This window comes from Hyla sarda, chromosome 1 (assembly GCF_029499605.1).
Source record: "Hyla sarda isolate aHylSar1 chromosome 1, aHylSar1.hap1, whole genome shotgun sequence".
Lineage (NCBI taxonomy): Eukaryota > Metazoa > Chordata > Amphibia > Anura > Hylidae > Hyla > Hyla sarda.
Window position 1 is genome coordinate 72,361,784 of NC_079189.1, and position 25,851 is coordinate 72,387,634.

At 43.8% G+C, this 25,851-nt stretch overlaps 1 protein-coding gene across 4 annotated transcripts in view; it reads right to left on the reverse strand.

Annotated features, from left to right (window-relative positions):
• Positions 1-25,851, reverse strand: part of CCDC149 (coiled-coil domain containing 149) — a 94,919-nt gene that overhangs the window by 56,785 nt on the left and 12,283 nt on the right. For 2 of the 4 annotated variants that reach the window (XM_056555783.1, XM_056555773.1), the window contains exons 1-3: positions 17,046-17,202; positions 12,232-12,393; positions 1,956-1,994 (exon numbers count right to left, since the gene is read on the reverse strand). In XM_056555783.1, coding sequence (XP_056411758.1) covers positions 1,956-1,994; positions 12,232-12,393; positions 17,046-17,096 — 252 coding nt within the window. In that variant the 5' untranslated portion in view covers positions 17,097-17,202. Of the gene's footprint in view, positions 1-1,955; positions 1,995-12,231; positions 12,394-17,045; positions 17,203-25,851 lie in introns of those variants that run through there. The other 2 variants (XM_056555764.1, XM_056555754.1) reach the window with 1 other exon arrangement.

Genomic DNA, 25,851 nt, shown 5'->3' on the forward strand with positions numbered 1-25,851 from the left:
ATCTAAAGGATAGGGGATAAGTTGCCTGATTGCGCGGGGTCCCACCGCCAGGGACTCCCGCGATCTTGCACGCAGCACCCCGCTCTCATCAGGCCCTGGAGCAAACATCGCTCCGGGTCTGATGACTGCCGATCACAGGCCGGAGTATCGTGACGTCACGGCTCCGCCCCCTGTGACGTCACGCTCCGCCCCTCAATGTAAGTCTATGGCAGGGGGCGAGACAGCTGTCTCGCCCCCTGCCATCGACTTGCATTGAGGGGCGGAGCTGTGACGTCACGATCACCGGCCCCGTCATCAGACCCAGAGCGGATGTTCGCTCCGGGCCTGATGAGAGCGGGGTGCTGTGTGCGAGATCGCGGGGGATCACCCCCCGCGCGATCAGGCAACTTATCCCCTATCCTTTAGATAGGGGATAAGTTGTCAGCACGGTAGTACCCCTTTAAATAGAAGTAATTTACAAATCTGTTTAACGTTCTGGCACCAGTTTATTTAAAAAAAATAGTTTTTCACCTGAGTACCCCTTTAAGCTCCACACCTGCCACATGTTATTTTAGTCCTGTCCAGTTGCACGGATGCCTAAGGATAGAGATAGAGGTCCGGCACCAAATTAGAATATAATAAAAGTTCACCTTTATTGTTACATAGCACTGATAAAAGCCATTCACAGTGTTCAGAAACAACAGAGATGCTTTAAACTAGCCATTCTCAAGCATAGATTATCATTAAGAATGGATAGTTTGAAACGCGTTAACGTTTTCTGGACACTGAATGGCTTGTATCAGAGGTGTACACCAATAAAGGTGAAGATTTATAAAATCCAGAGGTCAAGTCCTGGGAAAAAGTGTGGGAACTAACCCAAGATTTCCACTCAAGGGCTGGTCCTGCAGGACTCCTGCTAATAGGAACTGTGTTCCTGCTTTGGAAAAAATGCAGGAACTCAGTTACCATGCATTCCTGCAGGCCTTGAGCCGTGATTATATCTTTATATGGTGCTGGACCTCTATACAAGCTAACACCCTTAGCATATACGCTGTGGATTTTACAAAAACAAACCCTCAAGTAAAATCTGCAGTGTGTAATTTTTTAAATAAAAAAATGTATTATTCTTTCTATCATTGGACACAGAATAAAATCCAAAGTGAAATCCTCAGTATAAACTCCACAACACTGGGATTTTATACAGAAAAACTTGATTACCTACTGCAGATCTTACCTGCCAAATTTCTTGTCCCAAATCCATACAGTATACGCTAAGTGTGAATAAACACTTAAAGGGGTTATCCAGGAATAGAAAAACACAGCTACCTTTCTTTCCAAAACATCTCCACGTCTGTCTCCAGGTTGGGTGTGGTTTTACAACTTGGCTCCATTCACTTCAATGGAACTGAGCTGCAGAACCACACCCAACCTGGAGACAGGCGGGGAGCAGTTTTTGAAAGAAAGTAGCTGTGTCTTTCTATTCCTGGATAACCCCTTTAAAGGGGTACTCTGCCCCTAGACATCTTATCCCCTATCCAAAGGGTAGGGGATAAGATGTCTGATCACGGGGGTCCCACCGATGGGACCCCCCGCGATCTCCCTGCTACACCCGGCGTTCGTTTAGAGCGTTGGGTGCAGCGCCAGAGGATAGTGATGTCATGGCCACGCCCCCTCAATGCAAGTCTATGGGAGGGGGCGTGACGGCCGTCACGCTCCCTCCCATAAACTTGCTTTGAGGGGGCTTGGCTGTGACATCACTAGCAGGGCGTGGCCGTGACATCACTAGCCTACGCCCTACATCCCCACGGCGGGCCCCCCCGCAATCAGACATCTTATCCCCTACCCTTTGGATAAGATTAAGCTAGAAATACACTTTAGTCTTTTTTCGATATACTTGCATCCCAAGTGTGCGTGTGGTCTAAATGTAGAGAGGAAAAAAGCTGCCCCTATGACTGGCAGCTGATATAAATGGGTACCTGCTTTCTCTTCTCAGGTGGCAGTGATGGGTCTCCATCCTGTAAGCAATAAAACAAGGACAGTTAGAATTATTTAGCAGGGTTAGGAAAGAAAACACACACCAAACACACAACCAATTTAACGCTAATTTCTTAAAACCTCTTAGGCAAACAAGTTCTAATTTTTTGTATATCCTAGGAAGAGAAGAGAAGTTCATGGTAAAACTCCAGCAGGGCTTGACACATTTGTTTGAATCTAGGAGCCAGTCAAAAACAAGTTAGAAGCCAGGATATTTTTAAACAACCAAAGCTATTTTCAAATTTTAGAGATGTTGTTGCTTTTTACAATTTCCCCAGTTATACTTTTCACACCTAGTACAACACTAACCAACTTATCCCAAGTAATGAAAATAAACACCTCAGTGGTGAGAGACATCATAACTACAGCATGGGCATGCAGGGGTTGACGGCAGAAAAACATATTAAAATATAGTCAATTTAAAAATCTATAAACTTAAATTGCAACTAAATTGAAAAAAATATATTTGAGCTTTTTAGTGTTCACTGCTCACGTTAAATAATGTGATATCTTTATAGGCTGGGTTGTTATGGACGTGGCGATACCAAATATGTATGTGTTCATATTTAGGGTTTTTATATATTTATATTACACTGCACTACAAATCTGTACTGCAGTGTATTATGCCTGTTAGTGTTACACTGACAGGCAGAGCCTGATCGGCTTAAGTCGCCATGGCTACCATCCGCACTCTGTGATTGTGATGTGGGGTACATATGGAGGACAGATGGAACCCCCTCCCTGTCACCCAGCTAGATGCTATGGTCACATTGACAGCAGCATCTAAAGTGTTAACTGCAAGGATCGGAGCACAGCTCTTCTAACAGTTGCGGTTGCCTGCTATGTGAAGATGGAGCTGGCCCCTACCGCCGATGACACTGGCAGCGCTCCTTCACTTGTAAAATCTTGCAGTGTCCCATGAAATCCCGATGCAAAAGGTGCGGCAGGAGCTGACAAAATTAAATTCTCAGTCGCCATGGCTACCTAGCGCCTGGGATTTGTCAAGCCATAAACGACAGAATGCCAGACAAATGGTATCAGCTAAAATGAGTATATATCTCAACAATACCAAAAAACCCTCCACTAGTCTTAGAGCTAAACACAACCTGGTTAGCATTATTGGGGCACGTTTAAACAATGGACTTTTCCATCTACAAAAATCTAGGGAAAAATCTAAGTTGTACCTTCAGATTTATAAGGGAAATTTTCACATTCATTCCATGAAACAGAGTTTTCAACAGGCTCATCCTATTCCTGGCTCAATTTCTGTGTGAAACCCAGGCTGACTTCATGTAAAACCACAGCACTAGGTGACAGATCACTTTTTTTTCGCAGAGATTTTTAAATTTAGGGGCAGAAGGATCTACACCCTCTGGACTACCAATATGGATTCCCATTAAGGATAATCTAAAGGGAAAGCAGAGGCACTCCAATGTGAAAAGTACCACCATACAACGGTAAGGGAAATTATTAAAACCGCTTACCGTACGGGGTTGGCTAGCCACATACACAACAATGGATCGGGTATGTATTGGTAAAGAAATCCAGTCTGCCTTCTTCCTGCAAGTGAGCGGAGGAATCAAGGAACTTCAAACAGTGGAAGGAATCAGGAATTCAAACGGCGCCGACCATGAACAGGACATCAGCGGTGATAGAGGTAAGTACTTTTACTAAGCGACATGCAACACATTTCGCTGTGCCTGCACAGTGAAACGCGTTGCATGTCGGTTAATAAAAGTACTTACCTCTATCACTGCTAATGTATTGTTCTTGGCTCGGTGCTGTTTGAGTTCCTGATTTTTTTCCCGTTTGAAGTTCCTTGATTAAAGATAATGGAATACTTTTGGGGGCAGAATTAACATGGATTTCGGAACCAACTTCTCTAATGTGAATGGAGCACTAAGACTGGCTTCACAGTGGTCATATTTGTAGCAACCCTAGGGTAGTAAGTCTGACATCAATAGTGGGAAATTAATGGAAACCCTACTAAAGGATAGGATTGTGGAACATCTAAAATCCCATGGATTGCAAGATGAAAAACAACATGGATTTACTTCATGGAGATCATGTCAAACAAATCTTATTAATTTTTTTGACTGGGTGACTAAAATAATAGATGGCGGAGGGGCAGTAGACATCGCATATCTAGATTTTAGTAAGGCTTTTGACACTGTCCCACATAGAAGACTTATCAAACTGCAGTCATTGAGCTTGGACTCCCATATTGTTGAGTGGATTAGGCAGTGGCTGAATGACAGACAACAGAGGGTTGTAGTCAATGGAGAATATTCAGAGCAAGGTCTTGTTACCAGTGGGATACCTCAGGGATCTGTACTGGGACCAATTTTGTTTAATATCTTCATTAGTGATATTGCAAAAGGTCCTGATGGTAAGGTACCGTATATACTCGAGTATAAGCCGAGTTTTTCAGCACGATTTTTCGTGCTGAAAACACCCCCCTCGGCTTATACTCGAGTGAACGCCCCCGCCCGCAGTGGTCTTCAACCTGCGGACCTCCAGAGGTTTCAAAACTACAACTCCCAGCAAGCCCGGGCAGCCATCGGCTGTCCGGGCTTGCTGGGAGTTGTAGTTTTGAAACCTCCGGAGGTCCGCAGGTTGAAGACCACTGCGGCCTTCAACATCATCCAGCCCCCTCTCACCCCCTTTAGTTCTGAGTACTCACCTCCGCTCGGCGCTGGTCCGGTCCTGCAGGGCTGTCCGGTGAGGAGGTGGTCCGGTGGGATACTGGTTCCGGGCTGCTATCTTCACCGGGGAGGCCTCTTCTAAGCGCTTCGGGCCCGGCCTCAGAATAGTCACGTTGCCGTGACAACGACGCATAGGTGCGTTCATTGCCAACGTACTTCTGCGTCATTGTCAAGGCAACGCCTCTATTCCGGGCCGGAAGCGCGGAGAAGAGGCGCCCCCGGTGAAGATAGCAGCCCGGACCACCTCCCCACCGGACCACCTCCTCACCGGACAGCCCTGCAGGACCGGACCAGCGCCGAGCGGAGGTGAGTACTCAGAACTAAAGGGGGGTGAGAGGGGGCTGGATGATGTTGAAGGCCGCAGTGGTCTTCAACCTGCGGACCTCCGGAGGTTTCAAAACTACAACTCCCAGCAAGCCCGGACAGCCGATGGCTGCCCGGGCTTGCTGGGAGTTGTAGTTTTGAAACCTCTGGAGGTCCGCAGGTTGAAGACCACTGAGGGCGAATGATGAGAAGAGGATGATGAAGGGGGGTTGTGGGGATGATGAAGGGGGGTGGGGATGATGAAGGGGGGGTTGTGGGGATGATAAGGGGATGATGAAGGGGGGATGATAAGGGGATGATGAAGGGGGGATGTGTGGGATGATAAGGGGATGATGAAGGGGGGATGTGCGGGATGATAAGGGGATGATGAAGGGGGGATGTGTGGGATGATAAGGGGATGATGAAGGGGGGATGTGTGGGATGATAAGAGGATGATGAAGGGGGGATGTGTGGGATGATAAGGGGATGATGAAGGGGGGATGTGTGGGATGATAAGGGGATGATGAAGGGGGGATGTGTGGGATGATAAGGGGATGATGAAGGGGGGATGTGTGGGATGATAAGGGGATGATGAAGGGGGGATGTGTGGGATGATAAGGGGATGATGAAGGGGGGATGTGTGGGATGATAAGAGGATGATGAAGGGGGGATGTGTGGGATGATAAGGGGATGATGAAGGGGGGATGTGTGGGATGATAAGGGGATGATGAAGGGGGGATGTGTGGGATGATGATAAGGGGATGATGAAGGGGGGATGTGTGGGATGATGACAAGGGGATGATGATGAGGATGTTAATGACGGGGGTCTGGATGATGACAGGTGGGGATGAGGTATTTCCCACCCTAGGCTTATACTCGAGTCAATAACTTTTCCTGGGATTTTGGGTTGAAATTAGGGGTCTCGGCTTATACTCTGGTCGGCTTATACTCGAGTATATACGGTATGTCTTTTTGTTGATGACACAAAAATATGTAACAGGGTTGATCTTTCTGGAGGTATCCGCCAAATGGAAAAGAATTTAGGCAAATTTAATTTAAGTGCAAGATAATGCACCTGGGGCCTAAAAACCCTCGGGCAGAATATAGAATATTTGGCACAGTCCTGATCTCAGTATCTGAGGAAAGGGATTTAGGAGTAATTATTTCAGAAGATTTAAAGGTAGGAAGACAATGTAATAGATCAGCAGGAAACACTAGCAGAATGCTTGGATGTATAGGGAGAGGTATAAGCAGTAGAAAGAGAAGTGCTCATGCCGCTGCACATAACACTGGTGAGACCTCAATTGGAGTATTGTGCGCAGTACTGGAGGCCGTATCTTCAGAAGGATATAGATACTCTAGAGAGAGTTCAGAGAAGAGCTACTAAACTAGTACATGGATTGCAGGATAAAACTTACCAGGAGAGGATAAAGGACCTTAACATGTAAGAAGAAAGAAGAGACAGAGGGGATATGATACATAAAGAAAATCAACACGGTAAAGGAGGAGACAATATTTAAAAGAAGAAAAACTACCAAAAGAGGACATAGTTTTATATTAGAGGTGGAAGGTGTATTGAGTAATATCAGGAAGTATTACTTTACTGAGAGAGTAGTGGATGCATGGAATAGCCTTCCTGCAGAAGTGGTCGCTGCAAATACGGTGAAGGAGTTTAAGCATGCATGGGATAAGCATAAGGCTATCCTTCATATAAGATATGGATAAGCATAAGGCTATCCTCCATATAAGATAGGACCAGGGACTATTGATAGGATTCAGATTATTGGGCAGACTAGATGGGCCAAATGGTTCTTATCTGCCGACATATTCTATGTTTCTATGTTACGCCATACACTATATTACTCTATACGCATCTTTTTTTTTTTTTTTAAATCAACTGGTGCGAGAAAGTTAAACAGATTTGTATATTACTTTTATTAAAAAATCTTAATCCTTCTAGTACTTATTAGCTGCTGAATAATACAGAGGAAATTATTTTCTCCTTGGAACACAGAGCTCTCTGCTGACACCACGAGCAGAGTGCTCTCTGCTGACTTCTCTGTCCATTTTAAAGAACTGTCCAGAGTAGGAGAAAATCCCCATATGCTGCTCTGGACAGTTCCTAAAATGGAAAGAGATGTCAGCAGAGAGCACTGTGCTCGTGATGTCAGCAGAGAGCCCTGTGTTCCAAAAAGTACTGGAAGGACTAAGATTTTTTAATAGAAGTAATTTACAAATCTGTTTAACTTTCTGGCACCAGTTGATTAAAAAAATTTTTTTTCCACCGGAGTACCCCTTTAACTCTATTGTTCATGAATCTGAAAAAACAGACTCCAGCTCCACAAGTGACCCTTGGCCGCACATTCCTGTGAGCCTTTAGTTTCACCATGGTCAGCTGCAATCATGTTTACACAGGGTGATGTGCGGCTAACTAACAATTATTTTAAGACCTACATAAATGATACGAGCCTAATGTATATGACAAGCAGGTGACTTAAGGCCAAGGTCTCCTGTCTTGTGTCCAAACGGCGCTGTTATATTTAGTCATGTATTTACCCCGTAGCAGTGATTATAAAGAGCATCACTTCTCCTAGATAGTTAATAGAGGACTTGGCACGTTAAAGGTATCAAATCCAGACCACCCGTGACCAGGCATGCCACATCTCCTCCCGTGTTAAGAAGGGGAACTGCACTGCTCCTACAACAATTATTAAGATTACTGAGATATTTTTGTAGTGATCAATAATTCTGATGGGCCGACTTCTGAATTCTATAGATTGCAATCAAATGTGTTAATGGACGCCATCCTTCCCCTACACACACTCTATTGCTCCTCAGCCTAACCCCCCACCACTTTCTATTGAGGCCGTTTCCTCAGCGGGGCAATTATCTCCCCACCCCCCCATCTAGATTACACAAATTGTGATCTGGAGACTGAACTTGAAAATCAGAAAGCTATTGTGTTCTGCTCTGCGATATCCAAGGGTAAAAGAGAAGGAAGCCGGCAGGACGACAGCTGCTAATGACATGACGTCAGCTCTAACCATAGGTTTGTTCCAGCCGGGAGAAATGGACACTAACTCTTTATATAGGATTATTAAACTACAACACTAGGATAAAATTCTGCAGAGAGAGGTCCGGTGTCCCAAGTATTTATTTACTGGCCAACTTACCTTTGCTGGGGAAGATAATATCATAAGCTAACAATAACAATGGTACAATATACAGGTCAATGTTACACAAACTTTCTAGTGCTGCTTTTCAAAAGTACCCGTCCCCTCATAGATGTCCCCTACTATTCCATATTTGTTCAATCTAAAAGGGGTTATCCCAAAATAAAAGTTATATCCATTAGATGGATATTGAATAGTGGATTACTATCTGATCACTGGGTATACAACCAGGTCAAATGTCAACCGAGTGATTGGGGGAGGGGAGGGCAACACACATGCTCAGCCACCTCTCCTTTCACTTTCTATGGGACTTAGGAATAGAGCCAAATAAAGCAATGTTCAGGAATTCCATCAAGAATGAATGGGTCAGCAGTCAAGCAGACATGCTGCCACTCCATTCACTCGTGAGATATTTGACCTCCATTCTTGTGATCGGTGAGGGTCCCAGAAGTCAAATCCCCACTAATCAGTTAATAATCCCTTACCTTGTGGATAGGGAATAACTTTTACTCTTTGAATACTCTTTTAAAGGGGGTACTCCGGGGGAAAACTTATTTTTTTTTTTTTAAATGAATGTGGAGAAGTCCCCGTCAGGAATGGGAATCGGCAGATTTGCGAGTGGTCGCTCCGAAGGTCCGGGCGGTGCTCGTAGCAGACTAACAGCAGCAGAGGTAATCACACAGGTGAGAGAAAGAACGTCTGCGGCACACGTCATAGGATCCAACACAACTTTATTGTCAGCTGATGCAGAGCACAGGCAACAAAAAGCTTCTTCACAGCCTTTATTCAACTGGTGCCATAAAGTTAAACAGATTAGTAAATTACTTCTATTTAAAAATCGTAATCCTTCCAGTACTAATCAGCTGATATATCCTCCACAGGAAGTTATTTTCTTTTTGAATTTCCTTTCTGTCTGACCACAGTGCTCACTGCTGACAACTCTGTCCATGTCAGGAACTGTCCAGAGCAGGAGAGGTTTGCTATGGGGATTTGCTTCTACTCTGGAAAGTTCCTAAAATGAACAGAGGTGTCAGCAGAGAGCACTGTGGTCAGACAGAAAAGAAATTTAAAAAGAAATCAACTTACTCTGTATTATACAGCAGCAGCTGATAAGTACTGGAAGGATTAAGATTTTTAAATAAAAGGTAATTTACAAATCGGTTTAACTTTATGGCACCAGTTAATAAAAAAAAAAAAAAAAAATAGTTTGCCACTGGAATACCCCTTTAAAGGAATGGTCACTTTTTGCAAGTTTATAGTAAATGGTACTGTTTATTAAAAGGAGGGACTTACTAATATTGTAGGCTCCATGCCCTGTCCCTGTGTGCGGGCTATCCCGTCCATAAGATGGCTGTTTATGGAAGAGCATGTGACATACACGTTACTCGTGCTATGATGGTACATAAATATTTCTGAAATGCCATTTAATGCTGGGTATGATAGAAAGGTATCAAAACACACAGTGCACTGCCGCTTGTATGGAGCTTCGTAGCCAGAGACTGATCAGAGTGCCCATAATAACTCCCGACCTCTACCAAAATTGCCAAAATAAAACGAGCTCATAAGTATCAGAACTGTATCAAGGGTCAAGGGAAGAAGTTGGCCTCCGAATCTCAATCCAATGTAGTGAGATGTGCTGAAAAACAAGTTAGATCCATAGAAACCGGACCTCACAACTTCCTGGATAAAAGAGGTTATCTAGGAATAGTAAAACAGAGTTAATTTCTTCTAAAAACAGCATCACACCTATCCTGAGGTTGTGTGTGATATTACCACTTCAATGCAGCATAAATGAGCTGCAATACCAGATACCCCAGGACTGCAAAGGTCTTGTAGGGTCATGCCTTGAGGGGTAAGAGTACAATGGGTATCTACACAATATTATGTAGTGTTGTGTGTAAAAAAAATAAAAATAAAAAAATTTTTTGAAATAAAATGTAAAATTTGAAAAGAAAATATACTTAATAGTAAAACCACTTTGAGATGACTAAACAAATATGCAATGAAAATGTTCTATTATATAGATAGTATTTAGTGGATCTAAACATCTCTCACATGAGATAAGCAGATGATCTTTTGGACAAATTTGGGCCATAAGCAGACCTCTAGGCTGCCTTATTAGAAGTTTGGGAATGACATAATAAATGTTTTTGTTACTGATGATTGAGTTGTTGTAGAGAATAGAAATCAGTACTAAATGTGTTGTTTTCCTGGTGAATGCGTTTAGACAGGGCAGATGTCAGAGTATTTAAGCCTATCATCAAACACTGCTATTATGGTGTAGTGAACACTGAAGAAAACAATTCAATGTCAAAGAACAACGTTGTGTATGTATTGTATATAAAAAAAAAATAAAAAAAATAACCTACCTTACCTTAAAAGGAGCACTCCACTGCTCAGCGTTTGGAACAAACTGTTCCGAACACTGGAGTCGGTGCCGGGAGCTGAAGATGTCATAGACCCCTCATGACGTCACGCCACGCCCCCTCAATGCAAGTCTGTGGGAGGGGGCGTGACGGCCGTCACGCCCCCTCCCACAGACTTGCATTGAGGGGGCGGGGTGTGACATCGTGAGGGGGCGGGGCTATGATGTCTCAAGCTCCGGCTCCAGCATTCGGAACAGTTTGTGCAGTGGAGTACTCCTTTAATAAACTTACCTTCAGCGCTCCCACAGTACCTCCAGTGTCCCACTATGGTCCCGGCACGGATGGTATTTCTGAAACTACAGCGTGACCACCTTCTAAGGAAGCACCTGGGCCCAGTGTGTCAAACTGCAGTTAAGAGAATGGCTGGCCGCAATGATGTCCACCTCAGCCAGCAATTGGTTAAGCCGCGGGATGACTGGGTCTGGGTGCTTTCGTAGATGACAGTAGAGCTGCAGCTTCCGGAAGCCGATCACTGCGGGGGACCGGAGCAAGACACTGGAGGCATTGCGCTGGAGGTAAGTAGATGTTCATTTTTTTATATTCCACACAATGGTCATAATTAGAAAAAAAAAAAACTCCCTTTGAAGTTCTCCTTTAAAGGGGTACTCCGGTGGAAAACATTTTTTTTTTTTAATCACCTGGGGCCAGAAAGTTAAACAGATTTGTAAATGACTTCTGTTAAAAAAATCTTTACCCTTCCAGAACTTTTTAGCAGCTGTATGCTACAGAGGAAGTTCATTTCTTTTTGAATTTCTTTTTTGTCTTGTCCACACTGCTCTCTGCTGACACCGGATGCCCGTATCAAAAACTGTCCAGAGCAGGAGAAAATCCCCATAGCAAACCTATGCTGCTCTGGACAGTGCCTGACACGGACAGAGGTGTCAGCAGAGAGCACTGTGGACAAGACAAAAAAAAAAAAGAAATTCAAAAAGAAAAGAATTTCCTCTGTAGAATACAGCTGCTAAAAAGTACTGGAAGGGTAAAGATTTTTTTATAGAAGTCATTTACAAATCTGTTTGACTGTACCCCTTTAACATGGGATTTTCTTCAGTGTTGACTACAGCATAGTAGAGGTGTTTGGTGATGTTACACAAGGAACGTGTCTGTTAAAAAGCATCTGTTACATAAAATAGACAGGTGAAGCTGCACACACAGTACAGTAGGGATTTACAAGCCTACTTCATCTTTGTAGATAGGGTGCAGTCTATCCCAAAAAAAACCTTTAGTAAACCCTCTGAAAGTCGCTCTGAGTGGTCCAGGAGGCAGAGTCCACAACACCTACCCTACTCAATCACGCCCGCAACCATTATTGATTGACAATATGCATGCACAGTCAATGAGAAGTCTCAGTGAGAGCGCGTGACATTGTGTAACCAGCTCTATTGGGCTATGTTCACACGGCAGTATTTCTGGACGGGATTCTGCATGAATTTATAGTCAATTCACTTCAATGGAATTGCTGCCGTGGAAATTCTGCAGCAGGTAATAAATTCATGCTGAATTTTCAAGCAGAATTCAGTGCAGAATTTAGCAGAAATTTGCGCAGAAATTCTGCCGTGTGAAACCAGCCTTACATAAATGCGTACACTGACACAGCTGTATGGTACATACTATTAACTCCCGATACTTCCTCTTCAGCGCCTGGTGCCGCTCCCGGAGCTGGTTTGCCATCAGCTTATATTGGTCCCTTTCTTGCTGACATGTGTCCAGCTCTTTGGATAGGATCAGTAAAGCTTCTTTCTTGCTTTCGAGCTTCCTCTTGCATACAAGGAACTGGTAAAAACAAAAAACAAAAACTTTATATCAAGGTTCCTGCAGCCTATAGAAGCGCTAGAGGCCATCGGCCTACACTGGGGTCTGTAGGGTTGCCCGAGATGGCTGTTATTATCACTGGAATCTTTCTCTGCTCTTGGTGTTATTGTTCCTGTAATGTATGATGGAATCTGCAGTAAAGCCTCAGAAGCCGATGTGAACAGATGCACACAGCAGCAGAAATCCCACAAAAGTCAATGGGAGTGTCCCCCTTAAAGGAGCACTCCGGTGCGCCAGCGTTCTATACATTTTGTTCACAATGCTCAGAGCCGGAGGCCGTGATCGTGACATCACGATCACGCCCCCTCATAATGTCACGCCACACCCCCTCCATTTAGGTCTATGGCTGGGGGGAGGTGTCTGTCGACACGCACCCTCCCGTAGACATGAATGGAGGGGGGGGGGTGGCGTGACATCACGACCACTGCCGCAGGAACTATGCGTTTGTTTAGAACACCAGGTGCTGCGGGAGATCGCGGGGGCCCCAGCGATCAGACATCTTATCCCCTATCCTTTGCAGCGGAGTACCCCTTTAAAGCTATGTTTACAGCAGCGTTGGGCAAATTTATTATGAAATGTCAATTACCTTACGGAGGTCATTGTTAACGGATATGAAAACTATGTTAACGGAAGTCAACGATTTATTATATTAAAATATTTTTGTTAAAATTTTATATAAAATAACGGACCGATAACATCCTTTATGTCCGTTAAAACATCTGTTTTTTTAACCATTTCCATTCTGGGTTTTTTTTTCTGAGCATGCTCAGTAGGAATGAAGGATGTAAAATTAACGGAGGCAAATGGAGATTTTATAACGGAAATGAAAAATGGTGATGTGAACCCAGCCTGAGTAATTTGAGGCAGATTCCTCACAGATTTCCATGTGAATTCTGCCTCAAAATCCACCTAGTATCCAAGCTCTCTTGATTTCAATGGGAAATCTGACAAGGATTTAATTTTCACTTCAAAAATTGACATACATTTCTTTCATGGGGATTCCGTCTGGAATTTTGTCCTTGCACTTTCTGGCAAGGAATTAAAGAGGGTTTTGACGAGGAAATTTTTAAAAAGGATGTTTCCTCTTTGGGAGCATTTTCTTGTTCATTTAGTGTGAACATATCCTTAGGGCCCTTTCACACAGCAAAAATTTCTAGTGAAATCCAGCTTAAATGGGCACTGTCACACCCAAAAACCTTTTATATGTTGTGACCGATGTTGAGACCATTTGTAATATGATTGGTTAAATATTTTGAATATTTAATAAAGAAAACGGCTCCTGAAAATCCCACCACTAGGGGTCCCCATACCTACTGGGACACTAACCATTCCATGAGTCATGGACAAGAGATAACACATTGACAAGGCTGCATTAGCAGACACACCAATCACCTCCCACCACCTCAAGGGAGAGACACGCCTCCTCCAACCACACATCAATCACCTCCTACCACCACAAGGGAGAGTAATGCCTCCTCCCACCACACACCAATCACCTCCCACCACCACAAGCGAGAGTAATGCCTCTTCCCACCACACACCAATCACCTCCCACCACCACAAGCGAGAGTAATGCCTCTTCCCACCACACACCAATCACCTCCCACCACCACAAGGGAGAGACACATGCCTCCTCCCACCACACACCAATCCCCTCCCACCACCACAAGGGAGTGACACATGCCTCCTCCCACCACACACCAATCACCTCCCACCACCACAGTGGAGAGACACATGCCTCCTCCCACCACACACCAATCACCTCCCATCACCACAGTGGAGAGACACATGCCTCCTCCCACCACACACCAATCACCTCCCACCACCACAAGGGAGAGACACATGCCTCCTCCCACCACACACCAATCACCTCCCTCCACCACAAGGGAGGGACACATGCCTCCTCCCACCACACACCAATCACCTCCCTCCACCACAAGGGAGAGACACATGCCTCCTCCCACCACACACCAATCACCTCCCTCCACCACAAGGGAGAGACACATGCCTCCTCCCACCACACACCAATCACCTCCCACCACCACAAGGGAGAGACACATGCCTCCTCCCACCACACACCAATCACCTCCCACCACCACAAGGGAGAGACACGCCCCTCCCACCACACACCAATCACCTCCCACCACCACAAGGGAGTGACACATGCCTCCTCCCACCACACACCAATCACCTCCCACCACCACAAGGGAGAGACACGCCCCTCCCACCACACACCAATCACCTCCCACCACCACAAGGGAGAGACACGCCCCTCCCACCACACACCAATCACCTCCCACCACCACAAGGGAGAGACACACCCCTCCCACCACACACCAATCACCTCCCTCCACCACAAGCGAGGGACACGCCCCTTCACCTGAGAAGATTTCTAACACAATGAGCTAATGAAAAGATTAAATATAGGTGATAGAGGCAGAAAAATTAGATATACATGGTCAGGATTAGGTACTGAGTAACAATTTTTTTTTTTTTTTTTTATTGTGGGATCTGACCGGTATGCTTAAAGGGGTATTCTGGGGATAACCAACTTTTAACTATCCTGCCCATTATGAATAATTATGCTAGTTCTACATGTACTTGCTATACGGCTCTGCCGTGGATCGTATTCTTTATATGGTCCCCCCAGGTCTAGCGTTTCCTTTCAGGTCCTGATGACGTTCGTCACACAATCCTTTGCGGCTCGAGGTGGCAGCTGGTATACGGGGCTTGGCTATTTCTTGTATTACCTCACAAGCCAGCCCCCTGATGACGTTTGTGGTCCATCTGTACGTCCTGACGTGCCGACGTTCCCTGCGCAGATTGCCGAGATCACGGGACGGCACATACAGATGGACCGCAAATGTCATCAGGGGGCTGGCTTGTGAGGTAATACAAGAAATAGCCAAACCCCCGTATACCAGCTGCCACCTCGAGCCGCAAAGGATTGTGTGACGAACGTCATCAGGACCTGAAAGGAAACGCTAGACCTGCGGGGATCATATAAAGAAGAATAAGAAGACGATCCACGGCAGAGCGGTATAGCAAGTAAATGTAAAACTAGCATAATTATTCATAATGGGCAGGATAGTAAAAAGTTAGTTAACCCCGGAATACCCCTTTAACAATTCTGCTAGGAAATTCTGTATTCAGCAGCGGCCGCCCAGATCAGTCAGCACTAGGACTTGCGCAGTCTCCATTGACAGCAATGTATTTCCAAGCCGATTCTGCTAAAAGAATTGACACGTTCGTTCTTTTCTTGCAAAATCAGGATTGCTGAATTTCCTGCAACGGGAAACCTGCAGCGTGAATGCGACAGGGAAAATGTTAACTTCATATAGAAGAATTTCCAAGCTGAATTATTCCGCCACGTGGAAATTCCGTCATGCGAAAGAGCACTTAGGCGGAACTTTTGCAGAATGTCTGCCCGGTAGGCACTAGGACTGCTTGTAAATGCGTTGTGTCCGTAGATTGAAATGCGTTTTCAAGAGGATCGTGCAATTGTGTCAGAGGCCAGAACTTGGACTTCCGCAGCAAATGTTTTCGCCACGTGCATGGTGCAGCAGAATCCCACTGAAAACAATAGGACTCCGCTGCAACTACATTTTTCAGCGCAATTTTTCCACCGGATTCCGCTTGGAAATTGTGCTTTAGGTCCCATGCACGTGAAGAAATTTCTACTCGATATCAATACAATGCAGTCCACGCAAATGGCATGCTGGGAGCTGTAGTTTTGCAACATCTGGAGGTCCAGAGTTTGGAGACCACTGCTTTAGACCAGTGTTCCCTAACCAATGTGGCTCTAGTTGTTCCAAAACTACAACTCCCAGCATGCCCGGACAGCCATTGGCTGTCCGGGCATGCTGGGAGTTGTAGTTTTGCAACAGCTGGAGGCACGCGGGTTGGAAAACACTGCTTTAGACAACAGACATCTACAGCTACAATGCAATATGTGTAAATAGTTTTTGTTGGTATAAAGGTATATATATATATATATATATATATATATATATATATATATATATATATCGTAATGTGAACAGGGCCATACATATATATATATATATATATATATATATATATATATATATATATAGTGCCTCCGTATACTATGGCAATGTATATGCTGTGGTATGCTCATGCTACATTTACATCAACTTGGAGGTGACAGTCGCAGTCACGTATGACTTTTGGGGAAAAAAAAGTGAGGGAACTCACCCAAGATTTCCACTCAAGGGCTGGTCCTGCAAGACTCCTGCTAATGGGAAAGGTGTTACTGCTGTGGAAAAAAAGTGCAGGAACTCAGTTCCCACACGGTCCTGCATTGTCCTACCCAGTGCAGATCTATAGGTTTCTATATGTACAGCCATAGGGATCAGCCTGGGCCTAAGGTTTGTATGACAGGGATCCCCAACACATTTGCAATCTGATCCAAACTACAACCTTTATCTTCGGATGTCAGGATATGATGGGGGTTGTAGTTTTGCAAAAATTGGGAGCCCACTGGTTGGGGTGTATGATCCCCCCTCCCCCCTGCACTCCTTCACCAGTTCTGATGTGTATACATATATACAGTATGAAGGTGCACGGAGGAGAGCAGGCACAACGCTCACCTCCCAGTCCCGGCCATCATCCATGTCTCCCCCGCCTCCGCTCCTCATCATTCCGCTCCTGATCCCCGCAATCCCCTAGAATCCCAGCCTCAGCTACCGGGGATGACGCATGCGCAGTGCGCCTCCTGCAGACGTTCGCTGTCAGGGTTGGAGCTGCAGTCAGCCAATCAGTGAGCGGAGACGGGGCTATTCCCGGTCAGGGAGGATTCCCTCATCTGCCAGTGACGTCACCAGCACGGAGCTCGGGATCCTATAGCCATACGTCATCAATAATGTATTATCGCCCTATAATGTACAGACAGCACGTGTGCACACATCTGCTGCTGGAATATCTTATACACTTACACATTTACTGCCCCCACAATAGTCACTGCAGTTATTAATATATAGCCCACCCCTATTGATCCACCATTGCTGGGTAAGAAGAAGAACTCAGTATTCATTAACCGCCTAATGACAGACAGTTTTTATTGTTTATTTTTCCTATTTTGTTTGTTTTATGTATATATACATATATCAATATATATATATCAATATATATATATATATATATATATATATATATATATATATATATATATTGATATAATATATATTAATCTAAAAAAAAATACAATGCCACCATTGTCTTAGGGGTTTTGTCTTTTCTTTTGTTCTTGGTTTTCCTGCATGGTTTTTCATGTTGCATTTTGAATTAATTTTATTTAAAATGAACTGGAAAAAAATAAAATAATAATATAGAGAGAGAGAGAGAGAGAGAACAAAAAAGAAGGTTGCAGCGGCACTCTTGGTAAAAAAAATGGAGGCTCTTTTTGATCAAAACGTGTCCCCCCTCCACCACGCGGCGGTGGCCTCATTTCCGAATGGGACCCTAAGGCTAGGTTCACACTTTGGAATTTCTGCCAGAGATAGAGATGGCGGCACTAGGACCGCACAGACTACATTGCCGTCCCCATAGATGGCAATGCATTTTTGAGCAGATCTCCCAAAAGGTCCACCCAGAAATGTATTCCAGTCTATGGGGGCAGCAATGTAGTCTGCTCGGTCCTAGCGCCACCAGCTCAATCTCCGGCAGAAATTCTGCCCAGAAATTCTGCAGTGTGAACCCAGCCTAACACTCATTTCACTCACCTCTGCTGGGCATATGGCCTCGGACTGGGTGACATGCTGGATCCACTATCAATTTAAAAAACCTCCTGTGAACAGGGAGGGGTGTACGGCTACAGAGGGTGCCACTCCCCCTATATTGCACAGCAAAAACAAAAAGAAAAATAGCCAGCACAACTACCTAATACACGGGTGCACGCTGCTGTGGCAAATAAAAAGTATACAAAAAAGAAGGTTGCAGCAGCACTCTTGGTCAAAAAAATTGAGGCTCTTAGCGCACTTTTTGATCAAAACGTGTCCCCATCCATCACACCGAGGTGGCCTCATTTCGGATTGGAACCTAACCATATGCCCAGCAGAGGTGAGTGAAATGAGTGTTAGGATCCCATCCGAAATGAGGCCACCTCGGTGTGATGGATGGGGACACGTTTTGATCAAAAAGTGTGCTAAGAGCCTCAATTTTTTTGACCAAGAGTGCTGCTGCAACCTTCTTTTTTGTATAGTCTGTATTTGCCACAGCAGCGTGCACCCGTGTATTGGGTAGTTGTGCTGGCTATGTTTCTTTTTGTCTTTGATATATATATATATATATATATATATATATATATATATATAGATATAGATATATATATATAAAATTTTATTTTTTTACTATTTATTTTATATACACATGTTATAAAAAAATACATATATTTTTGGGGTGAAAAAAAAAACACAATTCCGTCAATGTTTTGTGAGTTTCATTTTTATGTTGTTCTCTATACAGAATTAGGCTAAGTTTCTACTTCTACTTCAATTTTTTTTTTTTTCTTTTAATGCCATGAAAAATGCCAATTCTGCTGCATGGCGTTTTTTCGGCTAAAAAACGCTGCGGCCAGATGTTAGCTGTAAATCAATGAGAAATTGCAAAATTCTTTTTCCATTTGGCGTTTTTCAGTTTGGCGTTTTTTTTTTAATCCTTTTGGCGTTTTTTCACTTTTTTTTTTGCGTTTTTCAGCTCCTTGGCGGTTTACCAAAATCGCAGCATGTTGAGCCACTGGTGATTTTTTAGTCAAAACCGTGGCGTTTTTCTCCCATAGAAGTCTATGGGAGTGAAAAAACGCCAAGAAAAACGATATGTGGGCTTTAACTTTGGCGTTTTTGCAGGCGGTTTTTATTCTTTTTTGGACTTTAGCAATCCAAAAAAGTGATGGAGATACCTTTTTTTAATAAAATTTCATAGGGTACCATTAAAAAAAAAAAAAAGATACAGTAGTTATGGAAAAAATTGTATCTAACGAAATGTATCTTTTTTATAACAAAATTTTTATTAATTTTTAAAACAGGGATTATTTTTACACTTTTTTAGGTAGTACTACTACTCCCAGCATGGAACACACTGTTCCATGATGGGAGTAGTAGTACCTGTACTAATAGACAGATCGCCTGTTGCGATCCTTCTTTATAATGTCTAGATGCGGCTGAGTGCTCTTCTATGTTCCCATGCACTGCCGTGTATATACACCTATTCATATTTCCCGCAGAGAGCTGTGATTGGCCAGATGGTTCCAGCCAATCACAACTCTCTTTGGGAAATATGAATAGGTTTATATATACGTCAGGGCAAGGGACCATAGAAGAGCGGCCGGCCGCATCTATACATTATACAGGAAGATCCGCTGTGATCTTTCCTTAAATGCAAGTACTACTACTCCCAACATGGAGCACACTCTGCTCAATGCTGGGAGCTCTAGTACCTGCATTAATAGACAGATCACAGCAGGTGTCAGAAGTTACACTCGCTGCGATCTGTCTATTAATGCAGGTACTACAGCTCCCAGCATGGAGCAGAGTGTGCTCCATGTTCGGAGTAGTAGTACCTGCAGGTAAGAACAGATCACAGCGGGTATCACTACTGACACCCGATGCGATCGTCCTTTCTATTGCAGAGATGTGGAGCGGCTCTATACAACGCTCGCATCTCTGCACTATACTCCGGCCTGTGATGTGAATAGAACATCACTCATTCATATTTCCCTCTGAGAGCTGTGATTGGCTGCCGCCATCCAGCCAATCCCCACTCTGAGCGGAAAATATGAATGAGTGATGTTCTATTCACATCACTGGCCGGAGTGCAGAGCAGAGATGTGGGCGCTGTATTATGGACGATTGCATCGGGCGATATGTCTATTAGTACAGGTACTACTACTCCCATCATGGAACAGTCTGTTCCATGCTGGGAGTAGTACTAGCTAAAAAATTTTAAAAAATTGAGAAAAAAAAGTGAAACACACACACTTTATAAAAAAAATGATAAAAATTTAGTTATAAAAAATATAACTTTTGTTAAATACATATTTTTTCCATCACTACTGCATTCTTTTTTTTCTTTGGTACCCAACTAATTTTGGGTACCAAAAAAAAAAAACTGCCAAGGTGCAATTTCCACACAAATGAAAAAAAAACGCCAGAAAAAACAGCAGAAAAAACGCCAGATGCAGGAACTTGCACTGGTGTTTTTTCAGGCGTTTATTTTAACCCTAAAAACACAGGACAAAAAACCAAGTGGAAACTTAGCCTCAATACATGTTGACTTTGTTTTGCAGGCCAGTACAAATAACATATACAGATATAGCAATTTGACACAGTTTTTGTTGTGTTTTACTTTTTAAATAAATAAATATATATTTGAAAATAGCTTTTTATCACTCTATTCCAGTGTTTCCCAACCAGAGTACCCTGGTTGGGTAACACTGCCCTATTCTGTAACTGTAGTTTGTATTGTTACCATTTTAGGATACATACATTTTTTTTTTTTTATCATTTTGTATTACTTTTTATATCACTGGGATGAGCAAAAGGAGGAATACTTGCAAAGTATGTTTTTAAGGGCTAAATAACACAATATTTTAAGATATTAGACATTTCCAGGTGTGGCAGTACCAATTATTTTTATTTATAGTTTTCTGTTTAGAATATATATATATATATATATATATATATATATATTATCTAAAAAAAACAAATTATTAAAGTTGTTTTTTTTTTTTACTTTTTTTGTTCATCCAACCAGGGAACATGTGATTGCTTCTATAATCCAATGGAATACTTCTGTATTGTGCAGCAATAGCATCCTGTGTGGCAGCGATCAGGTAACAGAGCATTCTCCCTCTATCTAACCCAGTGTTTCCCAACAAGGGTGCCTCCTGCTGTTGCAGAACTGGATGAAACACGATGCTGGGAGTAGAAGTTTTGGAACAGCTGGAGGCATCCATGTTGCGGAACACTGATCTATTCGCTGAGATACTGTGGCTTCAATTGCTGCTAGTGTAGACTGGGTTTAGCCTTAGACATTATCCAGTAATCTGTCCCATATATAGGGTTGTTAGGGATGTGTCTGATGTCTGACTTTCCAGTAACAACCAGCAGTTTGTAGTGCAATAAAAATCCACATTATTGCCGCACCGTATAATAAAAGCAGCAAAACAAAAAAAAAGCACATGTAATTACATGCAGTAGTAAAAAAAAATCCTATTTACAAGATGCATGCACACATATTAGCACATAGTGTGGAAATTTAAATCCACAATTATGTATTTCAGGTTTATTATGGTTTTCTTGTGATTTTCTCCACATGTAAAGTTTAACTGTTAGTACATGTATTTTCTTTATAAGGGTGCCATGGCCAATAACCTCTGGAATTGAAGCTAAGCTCAATAAAGTAAATGGGGCTAAGCTGCAATACCACGTACAGCCCGTGGACAGGGGTGGCACTGTTTTTGGGAATCACTATTTCTTCTTTACATGCAATGCAAAGTGTGAAAGCCCATGGATGGTCCCCTGTAGAAAGGGTCAGCTCTATTTAAAGGGGTTCTCCGCCCCTAGACATAAGATGTCTGATCGCGGCTGCCCGCCACTGGGGACCCCCGCAATCTCGGCTGTGGCAACCCAGGCATCCGGTGAGTGGAGCGAACTTCGCTCCGTGCCGGATGACTGGCGATGCAGGGCGGAGACTCGTGACGTCACGGCCATGCCCCCTCAATGTAAGTCTATCGGAAGTCAGCCGTCACGCCCCCTCCCATAGACTTGCATTGAGGGGAGTGGACGTGATGTCACGAGCGGGGTCCTGACATTCGTTTAAAGTGTTGTTTTGATCATATGGTGGTTAGGGGACTACAATGGTAATGAGAGGTGTGGGTGGAGGGTGTTATGGGGGTCATAAGAGGTGCAAGGGTGATAAGAGGTGCAGGGGGGTGTTATGGGGGTCATAAGAGGTGCAGGGGGGTTATGGGGGGTCATAAGAGGTGCAGGGGGGTTATGGGGGTGATAAGAGGTGCAGGGGGGTTATGGGGGTTATAAGAGGTGCAGGGGTGTTATGGGGTGATAAGAGGTGCAGGGGGGGTGTTATGGGGGTGATAAGAGGTGCAGGGGGGTTATGGGGGTGATAAGAGGTTCAGGGGGTGTTATGAGGGTAATAAGAGCTGCAGGGGTGTTATGAGGTTCATAAGAGCTGCAGGTGTGTTATGGGGGTGATAAGAGGTGCAGGGGGGTTGTGGGGGTGAGAAGAGGTGTGGGGGGTTTATGGAAGTGATAAGAGGTGCAGGGAGGTTATGGGGATGATGAGAGGTGCTGGGGGGGGGGGTGATGAGAGGCGCCATGGGGGGGTTGGGGGGGGTGATGAGGAGAGGTGCAGGGGGGTTATGGAGGTGATGAGAGGTGCAGGGGGGGGTCACCCCCATAACCCCCCTGGTTATAGTAGTGATGAGGAGAGGTGCGGGGGGTGGGGTTATAGTAGTGATGAGGAGAGGTGCTGGGAGGGTTATAGTAGTGAGGAGAGGTTTGGCGGTGGTTATGGGGGTGATGAGGACACAGAGGATAAGAGGGGGTGTATATGTATATGTGATGTGTATGCATGTGTGGTAGTATTATATTCAGTGGATACAGTGTGGAGCAGCATTATATTTAGGGTACAGTGTGTGGCAGGATTATATTTAGTGGGTTTAGTGTATAGCAGTATTATATTCAGTAGATACAGTGTGGGTCAGCATTATATTCAGGGTACAGTGTGTGGCAGGATTATATTTAGTGGGTACAGTATATGACAGTATTATATTCCGTGGATACAGTGTGGGGTAGTATTATATTCAGTGGGTACAGTGTATAGCAGCATTATATTCAGGGTACAGTGTGTGGCAGGATTATTGTGGTAGCCCTTGGGGGGTGTATGGTAGTGGTGGTAAGGTATCGGTATATGAGGGGTTAATGTTAACCCTATAGTTCATGACGCCAGGCTGAGGGCTGGTATGCTGAATCAATGTTCCGGCCTATCGCCGCCCTCCCCAGTAACGATAGGTGCATGAAATGACTGAAGGTCCACAAGAAGATTTAACTTGAACTTGAACAACTTTACTTAAGTGCTTGCAGTATCCAAGGCACAGAAACAGTCTCATATAAACAGTCTTTAGCTTGCTTAGTGACTGACAGTTGTTGCGGACCTTGATATTTAACCCCTTCAGGACGGAGCCCATTTTGGCCTTAAGGACCGGAGCATTTTTTGCACATCTGACCACTGTCACTTTAAACATTAATAACTCTGGAATGCTTTTAGTTATCATTCTGATTCCGAGATTGTTTTTTCGTGACATATTCTACTTTAACATAGTGGTAAATTTTTGTCGATACTTGCATCCTTTCTTGGTGAAAAATCCGTAAATTTGATGAAAAATTTGAAAATGTTGCATTTTTCTAACTTTGAAGCTCTCTGCCTGTAAGGAAAATGGATATTACGAATACATTTTTTTTTGGTTCACATATACAATATGTCTACTTTATGTTTGCATCATAAAATTGACGTGTTATTACTTTTGGAAGACACCAGAGGGCTTCAACGGTCAGCAGCAATTTTCCGATTTTTCACAAAATTTTCAAACTCAGTATTTTTCAGGGACCAGTTCAGGTTTGAAGTGGATTTGAAGGGCCTTTATATTAGAAATACCCCATAAATGACCCCATTATAAAAACTACACCCCCCAAAGTATTCAAAATGACATTCAGTCAGCGTTTTAACCCTTTAGGTGTTTCACAGGAATAGCAGCAAAGTGAAGGAGAAAATTCACAATCTTCATTTTTTACACTCACATGTTCTTGTAGACCCAATTTTTTAATTTTTACAAGGGGTAAAAGGACAAAATGTTTACTTGTTTTTGTAGCCTGATTTCTCTCGAGTAAGCACCTACCTCATATGTCTATGTAAAGTGTTCGGCGGGCGCAGTAGAGGGCTCAGAAGTGAAGGAGCGACAAGGGGATTTTGGAGAGTACGTTTTTCTGAAATGGTTTTTGGGGGGCATGTTACCTTTAGGAAGCCCTTATGGTGCCAGAACAGCAAAAAAAAAACACATGGCATACCATTTTGGAAACTAGACCCCTCGGGGAATGTAACATGGGATAAAGTGAACCTTAATACCCCACAGGTGTTTCACGACTTTTGCAAATGTAAAAAAAAAAATTTAAATTTTACCTAAAATGCTTGTTTTCCCCAAAATTTTTTATTTTTAAAAAGGGTAATAGCAGAAAATACCCCTAAAAATTTGAAGCCCAATTTCTCCCGATTCAGAAAACACCCCATATGGGGGGGAAAAGTGCTCTGCTGGCGCACTACAGGTCTCGGAAGAGAAGGAGTCACATTTGGCTTTTTGAAAGCAAATTTTGCTCTGGGGGCATGCCGCATTTAGGAAGCCCCTATGGTGCCAGGACAGCAAAAAAAAACCCACATGGCATACCATTTTGGAAACTAGACCCCTCGGGGAACGTAACAAGGGGTTAAGTGAACCTTTATACCCCACAGGTGTTTCACGACTTTTGCATATGTAAAAAAAAATTTTTTTTTTACCTAAAATGCTTGTTTTCCCAAAAATTTTACATTTTTTAAAAGGGTAAAAGCAGAAAATACCCCCCAAAATTTGTAACACAATTTCTCCCGAGTACGGCGATACCCCATATGTGACCCTAAACTGTTGCCTTGAAATACGACAGGGCTCCAAAGTGAGAGCGCCATGCGCATTTGAGGCCTAAATTAGGGATTGCATAGGGGTGGACATAGGGGAATTCTACGCCAGTGATTCCCAAACAGGGTGCCTCCAGCTGTTGCAAAACTCCCAGCATGCCTGGACAGTCAACGGCTGTCCGACAATACTGGGAGTTGTTTTGCAACAGCTGGAGGCTCCGTTCTGGAAACAGTGGCGTACCAGACGTTTTTCATTTTTATTGGGGAGGGGGGTTGTATAGGGGTATGTGTATATGTAGTGTTTTTTACTTTTTATTTTATTGTGTGTTAGTGTAGTGTAGTGTTTTTAGGGTACAGTCGCACGGGCGGGGGGTTCACAGTAGTTTCTCGCTGGCAATTTGAGCTGCAGCAGAAAGTTTGCGGCAGCTCAAATTTGCAGCCAGATACTTACTGTAATCCTCCGCCCATGTGAGTGTACCCTGTACGTTCACATTGGGGCGGGGGGGACGGACATCCAGCTGTTGCATAACTACAACTCCCAGCATGCCCGTTGGCTGTCGGTGACTGCTGAGAGTTGTAGTTTTGCAACAGCTGAAGGCACACTGGTTGTGAAACTCAGAGTTTTTTTTTTTACCTAACTCAGTGTTTCACAACCAGTGTGCCTCCAGCTGTTGCAAAACTACAACTCCCAGCATGTACGGTGCATGGTGTACGGTG